The sequence below is a fragment of the Halyomorpha halys genome, unplaced genomic scaffold (assembly GCF_000696795.3).
Source record: "Halyomorpha halys isolate HHAL.00 unplaced genomic scaffold, Hhal_1.1 Scaffold10.1, whole genome shotgun sequence".
NCBI lineage: Eukaryota > Metazoa > Arthropoda > Insecta > Hemiptera > Pentatomidae > Halyomorpha > Halyomorpha halys.
Window position 1 is genome coordinate 271,042 of NW_027107501.1, and position 12,662 is coordinate 283,703.

General features: G+C 26.8%; 1 protein-coding gene across 1 annotated transcript in view; it reads right to left on the minus strand.

The window, feature by feature from the left end:
* Positions 1-1,544: 1,544 nt before the first annotated feature.
* Nos (Nitric oxide synthase) overlaps positions 1,545-12,662 on the minus strand; it is a gene marked incomplete in the record, with an annotated part of 116,843 nt that continues 105,725 nt past the window's right edge. The window contains 11 exon segments of the mRNA XM_067045864.1: positions 1,545-3,698; positions 5,624-5,815; positions 6,782-6,930; positions 7,012-7,133; positions 8,768-8,855; positions 8,938-9,148; positions 10,503-10,672; positions 11,366-11,632; positions 11,733-11,862; positions 12,090-12,264; positions 12,376-12,501. Of these exon segments, the coding sequence (XP_066901965.1) occupies positions 3,585-3,698; positions 5,624-5,815; positions 6,782-6,930; positions 7,012-7,133; positions 8,768-8,855; positions 8,938-9,148; positions 10,503-10,672; positions 11,366-11,632; positions 11,733-11,862; positions 12,090-12,264; positions 12,376-12,501 (1,744 nt within the window).

The window sequence follows — 12,662 nt, forward strand, 5'->3', positions numbered from 1 at the left end:
TTTCATCCTTGCTTAATTAATCTTAATTAAGTACATTATGTAGGTGCTGAGTGTATGAGGAGCATTTCCATCTCGATTTTATTTTTGTTTTTGTAATATTTCGAGACAGTGTCGTCTGCTTTCGACACCCCTAGCATACGCTTGGGATACCCCAGGGTTCCGCAACACATCCGCTTTGGGAACCTCTAGCCTCAGGGGACTACAGCACCATTAGTGATCTTAATTTATAATGCTCACTTATTAGTTAATTTTTATTGAATAATGAATTTTTGTAATTGAATGCTGTGATATAATAAGGAGGCTATGTAAAAGCACTTCTAATCCCTTGATTTCATCTGGTGTCATACAATGTTATAGTGGGACTAAACAGCAAGTCTTGTCGAGCAAATTAAAATATAAGTGCAGATTTTTTTAATTTGAATTTTTACAAATAGGTATATGGTTTTATCTTAATTTCAGTAATTTTTAAAATTTATTTGTAATAATACAGAATTTAAATGCTTAAATCTAGTTCCTTTAAAAAAAACATTTCCATAATACAATAAATAATTTTTGTTCAAATCATTTGATTTGCTTACATTTAATTATTTCCTCTATCCAGCTTTATTTTGGTTCTAACAATGCATTATAATATTGTATTTTAGATTACATGAAAAATTTGACAAACAACTTTACCCATAGAATGTCCTAGCAAGAATTACCCGAGGCCTGGAATGTAAAATCTTAGATAGGGCCCCTTCATCACACTGGGGGGAGGGAGGGGGCTAAACAAGATTTTACACAGAATAACAACCACTTTAATTCTATTTTTCCCTTCTTGCATGTCAAAAATCTTACAAGAAATTAGTTATTAGTTATTAATAACAACAAAACTACTTATTTTTATTCATTGTGGTAAAGAAAGACAATTCCGGTCATATCCCCCCTCTATCTATAAGTTATTTTCACTTATTTTAACAGAGTTTAATAATTGTAGATTTAATAAAAAAACTTACCGAATTAACAGAATTTTATCCATATTAATCTGACATCACTGATCAATGAGTCAATGAATAACTGCTAAATATTATTTATTTTCTCAAGCAATACTTTTTTTTAAGCTAGATAATTTGTTGTAGTTTTAAAATTGTTGTAAATATGTACAGTTGGAAGAATAATACTTATTAATAATTAAGAAAATATATTTTACATGATATCCGATTGCTTTCAATTAGTAAATATATAAGAAAATAGCTAGAAGCCTGAATTCATATGCCATGATTCTACAAACCCTAATATTAAACTATCAAGCGGAAATTTTGATCACAAATGTTTTTATAGATTAATTTAAATAAGTCTTTTTACATTTTTTTTTTTTTAATGAAAATTAGAAGTAAAAAATAAATCAATGTTCTTGAAATATAAAACACATTATCCACATCAGCTGATCAGCTTTTTTTTTTTTATAGTTTAAGTTTTAAAAGTATTGCCCAGAATAGAATGGAGTTTCAGTAAGCTAAATCAAAATTATAAGCCAGGAGTTTGAATATAAAATACAACAGATAAAACTGATAAAGTAATGATATTAAAGATGAATACAAAAATAAAATAATAATGATATTAAAAATGTATACAAAAATACACAATTGACTTAGAGATATGCAATTTATGGATCTCAAAAATTGTAAACATTTAAAGATTATTTCATAGCTGTTATGTTTAATTTAATTTTATGTTTTATATTAATGGCAATTATGCCTAAACTGCTTGATTGCAGAAATATAACATGTAGGATAGGCAATTCGAAATTGTAACTCTTATCATTAAATACATTCCTTAATAAACTCACAATGATATATATACAAGTTTATAAGTGCTAGCTCTAATTGAATCAAAGGACATTTTGGATATGTACTTTGCCTTACCATTATTATGAATTATTGGAACTTTATACAAAAATGTATTTACAGTGTATAATTAAACAATAAAATAAAAATAATTCATTTGGTGACAGCTTGAATGTTATCTGGCAGCCTGTCTATTTTCAAATCCTTAATGAATCTATTAGTTTTATGATTCTTTGAGGAATGGCCTCTGTTTTCTTATTGTTTTGAGAAATACATTACAACTTTAGTACCAGATAATTGAATTATTTATCTACAGAACTCTATCTTTCCTACGTCAGAATAATTTATAATATATTGATTGAAATTGCAAAGTTATTCCTAAAACAAATCCAAAGATGTGCTGATAATTCAGCTATAACTTTCCAATACATTATTATACTGATGAGACATAAGACAATTTTGAAAAAAAAAAAAAATCTTAACAACAAGAATCAAATATATTCATAAACATACATTGGATATCATTTATAATAACCTCTGAAGGACCAAGCATATTCGGTTATTATAGCCGATCATCATTATAACTAATGAATATACACATCATGCAAATGTGAAATAATAATTTTTTATAAATCTTTGATTGCTACCAAACACTAATAAATTGATTTATTTGGATCATGATTGCTTTATTTGCAATCAATTGTTATAACCATGGTTGCGATGTATGTTAATAAAAAGTAAATTGGTAATCCTCAGAAAATCAGGAAACATTGGTTATTATAACCAACAGGTCGTTTTATCCGAGGTTGTCATAAGTAACATCCAGTGTATCATAAATATTAAAATTGTAAATTTATTAATCTATTGTATTTTAAAAAAAATAATTTCTTATTTTTTATGCTAATTATTTAAACTTCATGTTCGATACAGATTTTTTTTTTAATTGTAAAATAATTTTTTAAATATTCAAATTTCTAAATAAGTACTGAGTAATTATAATCCCATTATAAATTCTGGTTTTTTTATTTTAAAACAATAAAATAAGATTGAATAAATAAAAAATCAATCTTACAAGTAACTAATAATGAACATTTTGAATGATGACTAAGGAGAATAACTAAAAGATGAACTAATAATAAAAGATTATTGAATTACTTCAAGGTTAATTTCAATTAACCTCAAAGTAGCGATTCCCTGTTTAATGAAATTTTAATACAGATTTAATTAATTTAATTTAAATTTAATTCAATCTAAAATAATAATAATAATAATAATAATAATAAATATATAAAATGCCAGCATATAACAGTACTGATGCAGACAAAAACTGCAGGTTTGTAAAATAAATGAAGTATTAGCAGATAAACAAAGAAGCAAACATTTCTTTCTTTTTTTTAATTTTATAACAAATAAATTATAGAAATTTTCAAGACATATTAAACAGCCAAAAATCACAAAATATTTATATTATATCAATGGTTTTGATTTATTTGATTGCTCAAGATTGGTTAATTTAGGCAGACTTAAAGTGTTACAGACTTCTCTCAAAGCAGTTTCCCATTTCAACAGTCTATCTAAAGTAGGAGACCTACAAATAAACAGGAGAAGGTTGATATTTTGGAGTAGGGTCACATAGATATATAATAGAAGAATTATAACAAGATATAATCAAGGCATAGATAATTAATTATTGAGAAAGGACCTAATGGAATGTATCAGCCCAGTAGCCAGGTTGAAAGGGCTACTGCATTTCCGCTGCTAAGGCTGTCCTTGCGAAGCCAACCTGATTCTTGCAGACTCGAGGGATCGTGTATGGACCTCGGCAGTCCTCAATGTTATACCGAAAATATCTTCATGGTATCGATTTTCGTCCTGAAAAAAAAAAGAAGTTTAATTTATGTTATATGAAATGAATATGTCAAAGACCAAAACATGCAGACCAAATATGACATTAATGCATGAAAGCACAAAAAATGTATATGAAAAAATAAATAAATTAAACATAAGCCAAATATTTAATATTAAAAAAAATTAGCAAAAAATAAAAGATAGATCATACATTTTAAAACAAAACATTAAAATGCATCAGCAATTAATGCAAAACAAGTCCTGGCCTAAGATTTGAAGCAAATTGATATGAAATTTAAATAAAATAAAATTAGGCAAATCAAACATATCAACAAACAACATTTAAAATTGATGCTTTGTATATCTGTATCTATACACGCCATTTCAGAAAAGCAACATAGATTATAGCATTGCAACAGTAATAACCATTAAAAAAAAAGTTACCTCAAAAACCATTGGCAATGTTTGAAGTAAAAGGTAAAGGCTAAATATTAATTATCAATAAAGACATAGATTTATTTATAATAAAGGGGGGAGGTAGAAATGATTTCATGGAAATGTAAAAGAATTAAGTAAAATAATGCATTAAATTAATTTTTTTTTCTTTTTCTTAGAGCAAATATATATATCTGCTTAGTAATATTTACAGGATAAGTGGTCAATAGAATAAAACAAAATTATGGAAGCAGGTTTTCTGATTTAAGAGTAAATATACCATATGGAAGATAACTTATAACATTTGTTCACATGAGTTACAGACATTTGATGAATATTCATAATTTTAACACATTTTTAGCTTTTCTCTATTTTCATTTTTCTTCTAAAATATATTTCAGTAACTTATTTTCTCGCCTTTGCATTTTGTTCATATTTATTTCAAAATTAATGGTTGCTAACATTCAGAACCAAACTATTATAAAAACTGAGACATAAAAAAATAGTAATCATAATAATTATTTACTAAAATAATTATAAATGCTAGAAATAATTATTGGAAGATTGTCACGATTCTACAGGTTATATCTTTTTTTTTTTGTTTAATAAATACCTTTATCAATAGGTTGATAAATTGCTCTCAGTAAATTTAATAACAATGTATTTAACACTAAAGAATTGTAATATCATGAAAATGAAGCAAATCATCCCACAACTAGTATGAAAAACTTAAATATGATAGAAAATATATTTACGATAGAAAAGAAATATATTTATGATAGAAAAGAAATTTACTTTATGATATTAGTTTTTAAATTGTAACAATATCAATATGAATGAGATAAGGTAGAATTGGATATTGATTCAACGCAAAAATAGAACAAATAAAACAAAATTTTTCCAGCATAGCAAAAAGTTATCAATATTAATAAGATTTCCAAACCTGAGAAATCTCAGTAACATCTTTATCCCATAGAATATTGGCAAAAAAAGATTTCACTTGCTGAAGTGGTTGAATAAAATACATAAGTCTATAGCCTTTTATAAGAAAATGGAAATTTAAAGAATCAGCGTCTAGAGAACTTTCAGACTTCCAAACGTCCTAACAATGGAAATGGTTTTTTAATAAAAAAAAAAAAATTGTTTAAATAAGTAAGCCATAACTATAAACAATATTGAAGAAAATTTTTTAATAAAAAAATTATTATTAGGATAATTTATTACTTATTATAAACTGTTTGATATTAGAAATAGATAATTATCATGATAATTTATACATAATTAATATTAAAGAAATGTAAGATTGACCTGAAGATGAGAAGGTCCTCAAAACATTGAGATGTATTTTAGAAGAAAAATTAAAAAACAAAATTTTAATGCTGGAGATATTAAAATTATTAGTCATCATTAGTTATATAAAACATTTATATTTTTCAAAACAATTTTTAAATTATATTTAAAAAAAATAATTGATAGAACTAAAAAGTAAATGTTGCCTGATAAGAATTAATTACCCTCATGTTGAGCATGTAGTTATCGACATCCTGATCTGACATCTTGCCCTCTTCTTGAATGATCTGTCTCAGTGTTTTGAAAACATGTTCTGCCATCGTACAATCACCGCAGACGTAAAAGTGACCTCGTTCAACGACCAGTTGCTGATATACATTTTTGGCATCTTCTTTCAATAAATCTTGGACATATGTCTGAAAAAAGTTAAAATTTCAATAAAGTAAGTTTTGAGATAGTTAAATATAGTATATATACAATAACATTAGTTGAAATAGTTAAATCGAGCAGCATTGAAATAATGGCTAAAAGTGGAAATTGGTATGAAAACTGCCACTCCAACCCTCCATGGAAGCCTTACTTACAAAACTTTCACTTAAAACTAGTATTGGTGAATATATGACACATCACAATCTCTCAAGCAGATCATAACACAAAAAATCCTCCCCACTCCTGAAATCCCAGAATAAGCCCCAGTCTTATCTAACCTTTAGAACATTTATTAATCTCGAGTAGAGCAGTCTTTAAAAATAAAAGATTTAATCGAACAACATTGAAATCCATTCTTTTTTTAGATGATTGTCTTTTTTTCTCTGAATTATGAGAGGTTATAAATGGAGAAATGACTATTAATGGTATATTGACTCTTGTTTGACTTATTCAAGAGACAAAATTTCGATTACAGTTTTCTATGAACTTGCAAATTTTCACATTGGAAATCTATGAATACTCTTAGTATTATAATATGAATAATATTATTATATGAGTGAAAATATTTTCATATTAAAATTTCTTATCTTGAGGTCTTTGATATTAACCTTCGGGAGAATAGCTTATTTCATGGCGACAAAACTAATAATGAACTGCTACAGTTTGAAAATTGAATATTTATAGAGGTGATAAAAGTAAATTAAACCTTTTTAGTCTGGAAAAAAAAAATTTAAATAGAAAAACTCATAAATGTTACTGTGACCAAGCTATGTTTATGATTGATTCCGTTTCTATATTTCCTACCATTGCCAACACATAACTAAGAAATTGACATGGGGCAGAGGCTCTGGAATACCTACAATACTCATTAGCAAAATATAGTCTTTTTTTTATTATATATATTCCAATTCTAGTAATTATAACTTTGAGACCTATTTATACAGATTACATACCTTTGGAATGTTTTGTTCCCTCGAAAGAGCTAAATAGACTTTCTTCAAAATTCCCTCATTAACCATTGCTTCTTTTTCCTGTTGGTACAAATCTAAATTTTTCAGTCTGCAACCGAAAAATAATGACATTTTTCCATACTTCTCTGGACCTAGAAAAAGCGAATAAACTGATGTAATACAATGTATCAGGTGAATTACGTCAATACGAGCATGAAGAGAAATAAACGAACCATTCAAACTTCTTTGAGCTAAGCGGTGTTGCCAGAACCCTCTGAACGGTGCTACACCAGTACCAGGTCCTACCAATATAATCGGACAAGTTTCATCTTTTGGTAGGTGGAAGTTGGGAGCACTGTAACAAGTAGGAGTAATATTTGCATTAGCAAACTAAGAGATTAAGTCATTATAAAATTAAATGAACATATAAATTTATCCATGATGTAGAGACCTACAAAGCATAGGAAATACTAATAAATATCTATTTCTCTACTTTATGGTAATTCTTAAAAAAATGTGATTTAAGTGTACACACCAGGATTGGGGAGTACTTGATTTTACTTTTATGATTTTGAGTAAAAAGTGAAATCCAAGAACTCAATATAATGAATGATTACTTGTGTAACAGATTACATCAAAGTTTAAAATGATTAGTGTTTTTGTAATTAATTACATCAAACTCAAAAATTGTGCATATACTTATAATCAATTACTTTTTTACTTAAATACCATATGATCAAAAATTTTGAGAAATTTGGTAATCCATTTTTTTCATGTTCCAATAAAATTCACTTAAAAATTGTTTGTATAAAAGGTATATGACTACTGAGTATAAAGGAAAATAAAGTAATTATTCCGTATCCAAAATAGAAAGATATACTCAAAGTACTGAACGATTCCTTTACCACCTTTACCAACATTTTTTTTGAGTATTGATTACAAATACTCATATTAAAACTGGCTTGAGTGTGAATTCCTTGTACTCATACTTAAAGTTTTATTTGAGTATGAACTAATTTTACTTATACTCATCAAATGTTTTAAGTATTGATTATTATACTCTATACTCAAAGATTTAGAGTTCAAGCAAAATAATTGTACTCAGCTACTCAGTACTCAAGTAAGTACAGTACAAATCTGTTCAGAATTTTGATACCTTTATAAAATTTAATATATGATTTCATAATAATAAAAAAATATATTATCTTTATTAAATTAAAAAAAAAGACTTGTGAAATTTCCTTTTTCAAAATAATGAATTTTAAATTAGTCATAGTAAAATCCAATTCACTTTTTTTTTTTATGTGTATAGGAAGCAATACTTTGATATATCTTCATAATTCACTTCATTTACAAAATTCAATAAATCTTTTTTTTTTTTTTTTTAAATGTTTCAGAATTTAATTAAAACAATGGAGGAGGTATTAAAATTTTAATTTTAGTTTTATTTCCTAATGAATAAATATAAAATGTCAGATTTTGTCAAACCTTTAATATAAACAAAAAATATTAATTTATTTTATCATCTGACCTAAACCTTTTATCAATTTTTAAAATCCACTGCAGAAAATGAATACTATCAATAATAACTATCAATTACTTTGGCTGAAAGATTTATATTGGTGATTCATTACAAAATCTTTACAAAAATTATGCAGATAATAAATAGTAATCACATCCATTAAATCAGTTTGATGATGTCAAGATAATAGATAAAGAAAAAAATACAATAAAAAGAAAAATTAAGATAAAGAAAAAAATACAATAAAAAGAAAAATTAAGGAAAAATTATTCATAAAAAAACTTGAAAATACATTAAACATAAAAGAATACCTTAATGTTATTCCTGATATCAGGAATTCAATTTTATAATATTAATAAATTATTGAATTATTAATTAAGTGAATTTTTTTACTACCCTAAAATAACAGGTGTAGATGAAAAATATATACAAAAAACTGCGAAGTTAAAATTATTAAAGATACTCACTTTCTAACAAACATAAAAAGACTATCCCCCACATTCAAATCATACAGATAGTTTGATGCAACTCCATAGTGAACTGGACCTTTTCCATCTGAAAAACCCAATAATTTTCATAAATCAGTTTAAAGATGAATAACATTTTTAAGAATTATAAAAAATAGTTATTTATGTACCTTGGGTTCTATATTGAACAACAGCTACAGTTAGGTGGAGTTGATTCTTATACAAAACAGGGGATGAAGAGATACTATAAAATCTGGGTTGTATAAGCTTCAATTGCGCAATTAGGAGAGCTGGCAGTGGGCGAACCGAAGGAAATTCCTGAAGTACCTCCAATATATTAGGGAATTTGAAATGTCTCCAGTCCTCATAGGCCGCAGAATCCTAACATTAAATAAATTGATAAATTAGATGGATATTTTGATTTTGTTTTAATTAATTTTTAAACAATTAAATAATGTAATGATAAAATAACCTGTTATTATTTTAATAATGAATAAAAATCTTGTGATTAAAAGAGACTTGTTTACATTGAAACTTGAGCAAGTCCATTGATGTGAAAATCACAGTTTTTCATTTCATCAATTTAAAAATTATAAATAAATATCGTTGCTTAAGCTGTGACACCTTGTAAGTCAGAAAAAATCCTTATTTCACTTAAAAAAAACAACACATCATTCTAGAGATATTTTGAGAGAATTTTCTAAACCAAAAAAATCTACAGAGGTGTCTATAGAACAATGATTTGATTAAATTTTTTTTTGTTAATAGTATAAAAGTTGTATTTTTTATATTTTTAGATTTATAATGTACCACAGCTAGAGAGATGATATTGTAATTAGTCTTCAATCTCCCCTCTTCTTTAAGCTTTAAGGGGTCCCTTTAATTCAAAACAGTGATTTTAAATAAATGTTGTTTAGTATATGTTTGTTTCAAAGGTATTTCGATCCTCTTAAACAACTGAACTGCTTTCAATCAAACTTCAGTCAGCAGTTATAAAGAACACTAGCAGTTATTACATTAGTACACATGAATATGTTATCCCCCTAACTTAATAAAAGATAAATTCAATTACTTTAAAGTAGTAAGAAAGAAATAGAAAATATTTATTTGAGACTGAATGATTCATTAGAGATAGAATACGTTCATTCTTACAGATGCAACATATCTGTCAACTTAAGCACTGTATCTCCTAAGCAGTGACAAAAGGAATAGAAGAAACAGAGCTTGTGATGGAGTAGGTATTGTCTCATGTTTTGTGAGCTACTGTTTTTTACTCGAGTGCAAGTAAAGCTTTATTAACTTTATGGCCCAGTTCCATGAAGCTACTATCGTGTTTAATTGTCTTCTGTAAATACTATGGCACTTAAAAGAGTTAAAGTTAACTTATTTTGGATGCTACATCGTTAAATGCTGACATGATGGTGGTGACAGTTTCAGAACTTTAAAAATTTTCTTTTTTAGCTTGTCACAACAAAAAAAACTTTACAGAGAAAGAATAACCCCCTCTTAAAATAGTTCACCTAACCAAATTAAAAAAAGAGAGTTCAAGAGAGGATTCAACAAATTTTACTGTTATAATTTTATTTTTATTTATTTTCTTTGTAAGAACCCTCATTACCATTATCAAGGAACAGCAACTGGGGAAGGAAACAAAATGTTTTGAAGACACCCGAAGTCCAATCCATACTATAATGGTGACTTGATTAATGAAATATTAAAATAAAATGGAACTTACAGTAGCTAATTGATTCAGTTTTTCTGCATCCTTGGGATCTGAAGCACATGTTGCGAAGAATTGAAGTAAGTTTGGTGATGGTGGTGTTGTGATATCCAAAAACCTTGTGAGCAATGTCCTTAGCGAAAATCTTGGAAGCCTCTCATGAGGAATCCAATTACGGACTACACCTATAAAATTTAACTTATATCAATCGATAATTTATACAATGGGAAAATAATATATCTACAGTAAAACCTCGACTAACTTGTGTAATAAAGAGCAAATATAGGCATCAATACTATTATTTTGAGTAGAAAATGTACATTTAGACTAAAAAATTAAATAGTATTTTAACTGTTTGATCTTTTGTAATTTTATATAAATAAAAACTTTGTAATCATTATCTAAAAATTTAAGAAATGGTTTAAAATGTAAGTCATAAAGTTATGGCTTTTCACCAATTTATAATACAATAAGTGGTTAGAAATGATTATGGATGGTCAGGGATAGTTAGGAATGGTCATACTATCTTATGTTATGCTGTTAATATGTTTACAAAATAAGCTAAAGGCTAAATATTTAAACAAATGTTAAGTAATTTATTGAATAAAACAAATGAATCAGTACATAATACAAGGCTTTATTGAATTTAGTAAAATAATTTAGATGAAATGTTAATTTCATATAAACTATTTAATTTTAATATTGATCCCATAGTTATTACAAATCAAATTAATTTTTTTAATCAAAATTTTAAGGGATTTAAATTAAATTTTAAAGAAAAAATGTTATTTTTTTCTATCCCTGCCTTTCTTAATCTGAATTAAATTCTGGTAAATCAAAGTTCAACTGTATATAAAAATTATTTTATTGAAATGTACCATCAGCTGTGTGTGTTTCCTTGAGCATTTGGAGTTGTATTGGGCGATCTGGATCAATTGAACAGTCCATGTGAGATATTATACCTTCAACAATTTCAGAGCGATTACAAGGAAATATACCAACATGATCGCCTGGTAAATATTGAAGTTTTTCACCCGAATCTATCTCTAGCAACAATGTAGCTCTGGTGCTTCCTTTGCCATGTAAATTATGTTTATCCAGTAATGGACATTTCTGCACTTTCCTGTTATGAGACTGCAAGATTCCTGAAATAAATTTTTTTTTCATGAGAGAAGTAAAAAATATATATAGCATTAAGTTTGATGCTAAAAATACAAAAACTTAAATATTATCTAAAAATTATACCTTTTATCATGTCATCTTCCTGTGACTCTACTAATCTAACAGTGGAAGCATTGATAGCTTCTGCTTGAAGAATTTGTGTAGCTCCAATAAAGTTGACATCGTTGTCCAAACAGAAAGTATCGCAAGCGACCTGTTTATTTAAAAGATTTATTAGAAAATAAATAATTTCTAATTTTACAACACAACGCATTATATTATCTCAAGTAATCTTAACACAGTAACTATAAAACAGATATAGTTTTAATTGTATAAATATTTTCTAAGTGGAAATCTTTTTATTATAGAATTTAAAATTTTTTTTAAGTTACATAAATGTACTAAGAGATATAAATATTTATCAAAAAATTGGACACTAACAGTGAAGACTTCAGGAGCCCATTTGTTAAATGCTTGTTCCTGACCGCACATTTCATCTCCTCTAGATAGTTTCATCAATCTCTCTCCTCCAAGCTCTCCAAGGAGATTGTCTACATATCCACCAAAAGCACAGAAATTTGGATATGCACTAGAACCGAGAGCGAAGATAGCAAATCTGCAAGAAAGGAATACATTTTTCCCACCATAAATTAAACATTTTTTTCATTTAAATTATATTATTGTAAAGTAAGTTTCTCCAAAGAATATTCTTATTTTTCCCTCTTACCTGACATTACTCAATGGACCAAAAACGTCAGCGTCAGTAACAGAACCACGGAGCGATTCAGCCCTCTGCAGGGTCACTTGATCTGTCTGACTGTTGGCTTTTATAAAAGAAGCTGAGCTGGCTAAGCTGTAATAGAAATGAATAGATTTTTATATTGTTATAGATATAGTTACTAATAGCAAGTTAGCAAAAGTGTTCATATACAATATTATTATTTCATTTCATTATTTTCCATGAGATAACAGCTGTCGGGAAAAACTTAATAACATAATAAATTCAATAAAAGT